The 7,854-nt window shown below is 38.0% G+C and overlaps 2 protein-coding genes across 2 annotated transcripts; one reads left to right on the top strand and one right to left on the bottom strand.

Moving 5' to 3' along the window:
• Positions 1-522: 522 nt before the first annotated feature.
• npm1a (nucleophosmin 1a) lies at positions 523-4,100 on the top strand. The gene is made up of 10 exons (XM_020930252.2): positions 523-687; positions 1,697-1,776; positions 1,858-1,977; positions 2,057-2,150; positions 2,228-2,349; positions 2,445-2,491; positions 2,955-3,096; positions 3,179-3,286; positions 3,361-3,435; positions 3,509-4,100. Exons 1-10 carry the CDS (start codon positions 639-641, stop codon positions 3,557-3,559), a joined length of 888 nt encoding a protein of 295 aa, XP_020785911.2. The 5' UTR covers positions 523-638; the 3' UTR covers positions 3,560-4,100.
• Positions 4,101-4,393: 293 nt separating this feature from the next.
• Positions 4,394-7,614, bottom strand: cldn7b (claudin 7b). The gene is made up of 4 exons (XM_020930212.2): positions 7,164-7,614; positions 5,447-5,611; positions 5,288-5,372; positions 4,394-5,200 (listed from the first exon to the last, which is right to left on the bottom strand). The coding sequence occupies exons 1-4, from the start codon at positions 7,384-7,386 to the stop codon at positions 5,047-5,049; spliced, it is 627 nt and encodes a 208-aa protein (XP_020785871.1). The 5' UTR covers positions 7,387-7,614; the 3' UTR covers positions 4,394-5,046.
• Between the last annotated feature and the right edge of the window lie 240 nt (positions 7,615-7,854).

The following is a 7,854-nucleotide window of genomic DNA, read 5'->3' as shown; positions in this document are numbered from 1 at the left end:
CAAAAGTATTTTGTGAGCTTCAAATGTAGTGATATGTGCTGAATAGAAATGTTTTTTTTTTTCCAACTGTTTTTATTTGTAATATTACTCTGATGATGATTATTATTATTTGATACAGATACTTGGTCTCAAATGTAGCCTAATGATGTCAAAGTAAAAAGTATCCACTTTAAATTATTTAAATTGAAATTATTTTAAATGATTTAAATTTAAAGTAAAATTCTTTAAATTTAAATACGGACACTTAACATTTTTTACTTTATTACGTTCCACTCATTATACAGTCTTTGGTTCCACCACTGCTGATTGGTTCATTAACTTTACCAGAATATAGAAATCTGCAAAATAACAGTAGTTAATTGCTGTGGTGTACCCTGAAACCCTGCCTGTTGCCTGTATGTTAAAATAATACATTTCATTATGCAAGTGGCCTGAATAATGTCCTTTTTATTCAGTTCTGGTACGGTACAGTAGAGGGCAGTGTTTTTCATGTTGCTGGTGAAATCTCCGTGAAACGCAGAAAAAGGAGCAGGAGGCGGGGCGGCAGCAGCACGTTTATCAGCGGAGAAAACAGCGGTGGTCGTAGGAAGTCTGCGGCATCTCTCCACACTCACCGGATCTGCTCAGTGATCTCCAAAATGAACGGTTTAGAAGACGAATCCATGGCCCCCCAAACATTCCTTTACGGTGAGAATAATACATTGTTTTACGGTACTAGGCCATCATTTTATCCTCGTGCTTGTGTTAGTTACAGCTAACGCAGATTGCAAGGGGAAGACATGCCCTGAAATTACCGTACTATCTATTGAATTTGTACAACTCCGTGCCTGCTACAAGATAAAAGATGGTTTATTTGATTGCTAGTGTTAAATTAGGTTGACATGTTGAAACCAGTATGAAGAGAATAGTATGACTACGCCGCACACGTGTTTCTCCACAATATGGCGGCTAGCTGGTGAAAAGCAACAATACAGTTTATTCTTTCAGAATAGGTCTTTTTATTTTAAATTAAACGAATAAGACGACACTACATCGCATTATGGCATTAGCGGTCTATCTGAAATGTTCAGTGTTTCTTTTAGACCAGTTCTCAGCTTATTGTGAACTTCATAATGCCACAACGTGGGTTTGTCACATGGAACTCAAGCTGCTTTATAAATGTTTCATCTGAGGCCTATCTTCAAGTCTATACACGGCCTACTACGTTTAAAAGCATATCTGTACCGTTTTATCCCTCAATCAATTTTACTTGGTAGATTTTAATGTACTTTGATGGCATGCCCCAACTGGGAATCCTTAAATGACCCCATTTTGAGGGCCCTGGGTTAATAGATTTCAAGCGTCCTCCCCATTAACTGCATCATCTGTTCGAATAATTTCATGGAGTTTGGGGGGCACATTATGACTAGAATAAGAGTTGAGCAATTTTCACAAAGAAAAAATAAAAATCATGCTTGAATAATCGGCTCTGAATGCACGTTTAAAGCTATTGGCATCCATCCATCAACACTGTAGTACAAAATAAAATAAAATAAATCTAAACCTAAACATTTAAAATGTCCGAAGTGGACATTGTTACCGAGTTTCTTTTCTTTGAAAAAAAAAATATAAATTTTACTTGTGGCTCCCTCTTGTGTGCGGACTTGTGCATTGCATGAGCTCATAGCAAGTTTAACGCATTAATATTCCTATTTAGGGTGTGCGCTGGAATCTGGAAAAGATGTTGTTTTCAACCCTGAAGATGAGGACTTTGAGCATCAGTTGGACCTCAGAATGGTAAGACAGTTTTTACCTCATGTATTTCAGTGTAAATTGCATAAATTAATGCTTCTATCTATATATTAATAACATTTTCAGGCATGTGTGGACCCCAGCACAAAAGATGAGCTGCACGTAGTTGAGGTGGAAGGACAAGATCTTGAGGGTCAGAAAATCAAAGCTGTTATGGCTTCACTCAAGCCCTCGGTACAGCCTAGTGTGAGTAAATAAAATTAAATAATTTTAACTTTGTATCTGTAAATGATGTTTAAAGGTCTTTTTATTTTATGTGCTACAGGTGTGCCTTGGTGGGTTTACCTTGTCTCCTCCGGTGGTTTTTCGCTTGAAGGCTGGTTCTGGTCCAGTTCATCTTTGTGGACAACATCTTGTTAGTGAGTATTTCTCATCCAGAAATTGGTTAAAAATGTATTTTTAGAACAATGTTTAAAATGTCTTTTCCTTGTTTTAGTGGCAGTTGATGACAGTTTAGAGGAAGAGGAGGATGATGAAGATGAAGAGGAGGAGGAGGAGGAAGAAGAGGTAAAAACGTCAAAGAAAAGACCTGCTGTTTCTCCTGCTGAGAAGTCAAAGGTATGGACCAATTTGTCTACAAATGTTTGGTACAAAGTAAATTAAATCTGTTAATTCATATTTATATATACTTTTTTTTTTTTTTACTTTTCCAGAAGAGGATGAAGAAGGAGGTGGATGATGAGGATGACGACGATGATGAGTAAGTGATAAGGCAGTGGAGAGAACCTGATAAACAGCTAATGATAAATCAGAATGGTAAACTCTATAGCATACAAGTTAATATCTAAATAAGCACAATTATCCCCAGTGGATATAGGTTTGAGAGGAGGTTATGCTAACTTGGAACATATTTAGATGTAACCTTTTTGAAAAATTGTATATTTGGAGAAAGATATTAAAATGTGTAATTGATTGGTTTCATTTAGTGAAGCTCTGAGCATTTTACAAGCTCTTACTGCTAATTATAAAAGGGGTTGGAAGATTACTCAACATGTATGGATGACGTATAAACCACTTCATGTTCATGTTTTTGATTTTTGCATAATATCCCTTTTAAGTAAAAGGCTACAGGTTTTAAACTGCTGTTAATTAAGTTGGATATTAAGTCACTTTAATTCTTGTTGAATCTTGAGTGTTCATTAAATTCAGTATGTGTTTTTAAGGGATGAAGATGATGAAGATGATGAAGATGAGGAGGACGAGGAGGACAAGACGCCAGTCAAAGCAAAGCCTGAGCCTACAAAACCAAAAGCAGCTGCTCAAAATGGCAAAAGCTCCAAACCGACAACTCCTGGCAAAAACGAAGTAAAGACTAATGATGTTGTTGTTACTATTATTAATAATATTTTGGACTGAATTATTACTGACTCTATCTGCTACTTTTCAGGTGAAGACACCAAAGGGCAAGGGTGAGAAGTCTCCCAAAACTGCAACCACCAAAACCCCTTTAACACTTGAACAAATAAAAGAAAAAATGCTTGAAGGGGTCAACAAGGTTTGTGTGCCACCACTATATTTTCTAATGTTTAATTAAATTAAAACAAATTTAAGTATTTTTAATCCCCACAGGGAGTGACATTACCCAAAGTACAGGCCAAGTTTGATAATTTTGTGAAGAACAGTTACAAAGTTACAGATGATACGGTAATAATTGTTGCTGTTCTAACTTTCTCTTCTAATACTACCTTCACTAATCCTATCTTTTTCCCTTTTCTAGATTTGTGCTGATTTGTGGAAATGGAGACAAACTGTAAAGGATCTAAAATAACAAACTGGTCTTGGTTGGTTTTAATATTGGTTTCTAGCCCCTGTTCTACCAGAAACTGAATCCAGTGCCTCTTATCAGTGTCTGCCGTCGGAACAAACAAATCCATCTTTAAATTAATTCATATTTTGTAAATGTGTAAATACCAACATTCTGCATTGTTGGCAGACTGTAATAAGGGGGTGCTTTTTGTCTGATGGGTAGTATTACTACAGATCAGTAGATAGACCACTTAAATGAGACATAAGCGAAGTCATGACCTAAAAGTAAAGGGCCAGGTATTAAGTTGTATATCTACTCTGTACATGCAAGGTTTTGAAAAGCCCATGCTTTGAAATCCACGTCAGTTTGAAATGTGCAGTTGAACCAATATACCAGATGTACGCTTGACATATTTTGACCAAGGTGCATGTGGTTTGAGCCTGTTTTGGTTGGAAATATCAAATATTATAGAATGTTCATTAGAAATGATGGTTAACAACCTTTAAGTGTGAGACCTGTGAAAGATCATTCCAAGTTATCAATAAAAGTAATATTGTATGAATGAGTTGTTGCTGCATTTCACCACAAGATGGTGTATGAGTGAAGCTTTGCTTTCACCCAAGATGGCTCCAATAAAGATTTCATTTAATTGCATCCGAACATACTATGTAATATAATTTGGGAAATAGGATATCCATCAATTCAATAATTAGAGAAGCTTGTCTTCAAGGCTAACCAGGCTTGTTTGTGAAAGGTTTGCCCCTTCATTTCAGGCTGATTACATAAATCACTTATTGTATTTGCACACCTTTGAAATCCTCAGTTTGGTCTGACTCAGATCCATCAAAGAACATGTATAATTTTTTTTTTTATTAATATACAACAAAACAAATAACATTAAAAAAAAAAAAACAGCATTTTCTGGAGGGCAGAAATGGCCTATTCACATATTACATTTTGCCGATTAGAGCCTCCATTGTGGCACAACATGATGTCCTCAAGTTAACAATCCAGCATGATCTACTTACAAAACTATTAAGGCATTGATTACAATGTCAACCGTACTGGGCATAAATAAGGCACATTTCAATGGTTTTAACGCGACAAGATGACCTCGGTTGCAGTGTCAAATCATTTAGGGACTGTCTAAATGGAGATTTATTCAGTGCACTCAAATAGTTGTCCAAAGTTGATTAACACGAATGAAAACCTTCCACACCGAGATCTATAATGTGCACCACTTTAGTGCTTTATGTGGCATTTTGAAGTATACTAGACTGTGTACTCAGGTGAGCACTGGACTACAAGACAAAGCTGATAAAATATTAAGTCAACCGGTATTAAAAATATGAATGTGTTAAAGTTACAGTAACAACACAGGGTAACCCTGAAAGTTCAAAAGCTAAGGAGGCGATAAAATTCTGCCTGCCGTACAACTGGTCATTCTCAGGTGGACTAGTTGGAATGTCAAAGTGTTCCTCGAGCCTTGCAACACAGTCCTGTCTTGTTTACACGTACTCCTTGCTGCTGCTGGGAGCTCGGGGATACCTGGGTGCAGATGCAGATTTGCCCCGTGGACAAGACGCAGCCAGCATTCCACCCCCAATGATGACAAGGAAGGCTCCAGCCCAAGCAATGAAGATAGCAGAACCAAACTCATACCTTTGTGGAAGAATAAAACAAAAACATTACAAATTACTCCAGCTTGTTAAGACCATAATCATTAGGTGGTTTGATTTTTGCACTTACTTTGTGTTGACAGGGGTGAAGGGGTTGTAGAAGGCTTGGATAATGTCATGAGCATACCACGAGCAGGCAACAATTGAGCATAATGCTGTTGGAAGAATTTGACATTTAATTGCATTGCATAACCTGTAAAGTACAGCAAGTATTTAAACAGAATCTTACATCCGATCACCAGGACAATTCCACCAGTCATTGCAATCTTGGATTTCTTTGTCTTGTCATCTCCTCCACAGGTGGTGCATTTCATTCCCATACAGGCTACACCCAAACCAGCGACCGTTACAATAATGCTCACAATCATGAGGGCGCGGGTTGCCTGGAGGGCACCTGGAAGAACAGGTAAGAGTCAATCCATAATAGTGACACCATGTAATAGTTTAAACACGGCAGGTGTGGCAAATGCCTGACTTTTTTATTTTCAACATTAAGTGTACCAAAGTGGTCACTCAGGAGGGACCACTTGGAATCTAACAGAGTGCCTTGTGTCTCCTGAGGACCGTAGCCCCACCCTGGGACAACGCTCCACAGAAACTAGCACCAACCAGAAGCAATGAGGAACTGTGGGAGGTGGGGGTGGGGTTGGGCCTTGTGTGCACAACAGTCAGAACAGGTCTGACCAGGTTTCAGGTTTCTTTAGAAGACACTCCCAATTTCCCCTACTAGCAACCACTTTTCAGCAGGTGGATCTTTCATAAACTGAAAATTTATCCATTAAACCTTTAATTAAAGAAAAGAAAGAAAAAAAATGCTCAGATTATTCAAATTCCTCGAGTTTTCCAGACTATTTATTCAATTCTTTGGTATCAGACCTGCCTTATCAGAGTTTATCAAACAATGTTTGAAAATGCGATAAGACACTGTGGAGTGGATATTTTATCAAGTGTTATTATGGAGTTACAAAAGGCCCAAATAGAAAAAAAGTTGTACAGGAAATGCATTTGAACATAATATTTTGAATTTTTGCTTCAATCAAATTCTTATAATATAATAGAAAGTTGGAATACAACAAACATGGAAGAATTTACAGGCCTACATCAAAGTTGACATTCAAGTATTTTATGACCTGAAGGAAACTAGGTGAGTCTCAGCCATGTCTAAAGTTGGCCCATACAGCCACTGTTTTCAGAGAAACACACAGGTGCACCTTATTCATGTAGCATCAAAGTTTGGTTAATGATTCAAGGAAAAAGTGTCTTGGCCCTTCAACTTATTCAATGAAATTTTTCTAAAGCCAAGCAAGAAAAATACATTGAAAGCAAGAGGCTAAGGTTTAAATTTTATAAATAAATAAGAGTTTGATGTTGTTTCCTGTGTTGACCCAACACAGGTGTTGTTTAACCTGGAAGTCTCAGTGGTGTTGTATTCAAATGTTACAAGTGGGGGTTTCCGCAAGAAGGTGGAGTAATAAATGAACTAAATACCCTACATGCCAGTTTAACAATAATGCACCACCCTCATCATTTTGGTTCAAGCAGAATATATAAAAGAAAATGCTCAGCTCCATAAAACAGGTGAAGGCCCTAAAACCTTGAGCAAAAAACCTGAAGAGAGGGAAGCGTTAATCAGTGACAAAACTGGTTGAACGACAAAATATAAAGGCCTGTGTAATCCAGCAATAAACAGACTTGTAAAATGCACCAGTTTCTATAACCTTCCAACTGGGCTTGGGAGATCCGCGTGACAGCCCACAATGTAAAGTTATATTTTTACTGAAACAAAATAGTCCGTATTTTTGTTAGGCAAATGTGCAAATGGATGGTCTAGTTTAACCTTTTAAAATCAACTTTGAATGGAACAAAAATCTAAAAACACAAATAATTCGCAGAGATGGTCTACATTATAAAGTGTCAGGACAAAAGCAAATTTAAACGTGACTTACTGTTGAGCTGTAGGATGGAGTCGTACACTTTGCACTGGATTTGGCCTGTGCTCTGAAACGCGCACGACATCCACAGTCCTTCATACATGGCCACCGCAGTAATGATGTTGTCTCCAACATAAGCAGACATCTTCCACTGGGGAAGGATTGTGCCAATGATGAGTCCAATTAGGCCCAAAAGAGCCAGGGAAAAGCCTAAAATCTGAAGACCCGAGTTTGCCATTGCACCTGTTCCGATCGATCTGAGCTAATCTCAAAAGCAACAAAAAACAGAGTCCACCTGTAGAAAAGGTAAGTTTTCTCCACAAAATAAATACGGAAAAGTCTCTTAAAATAAAGTCCTCTGCTATTTATCCGGCGAGTCTTTTGTAGGTTATATACCGACGAACACAAAGGTGAATCCGCGCACCTGTTCCTGAGCCGCGCCTTGAATGAAGAGGAAGCAGCGGGAACGAGCTTTTAGGCGGTTTCAGCACGTTTACGCAGCGAGGGGGCGGGGACGCGCACGTAGTTTCGACTCAGCGTTGTCTCAGGAGCGGACACCTGCAGTTTCATGATGTAAGTGTTTTAGGAGAAAGGCCTTAAGATTTCCCGTTTCCACACATTTCTAGGTTAAGTTGTGCAACTTAACAGACTTTGAAAGATTTTAAGAAAAAATACGATTAGATGAGCCCGAACAATCGACCAAATC

Source organism: Boleophthalmus pectinirostris, unplaced genomic scaffold (genome assembly GCF_026225935.1).
Source record: "Boleophthalmus pectinirostris isolate CB_2022bp ecotype Guang Dong unplaced genomic scaffold, ASM2622593v1 HiC_scaffold_12, whole genome shotgun sequence".
NCBI lineage: Eukaryota > Metazoa > Chordata > Actinopteri > Gobiiformes > Gobiidae > Boleophthalmus > Boleophthalmus pectinirostris.
This window is presented reverse-complemented; position numbering and strand designations above follow the sequence as displayed.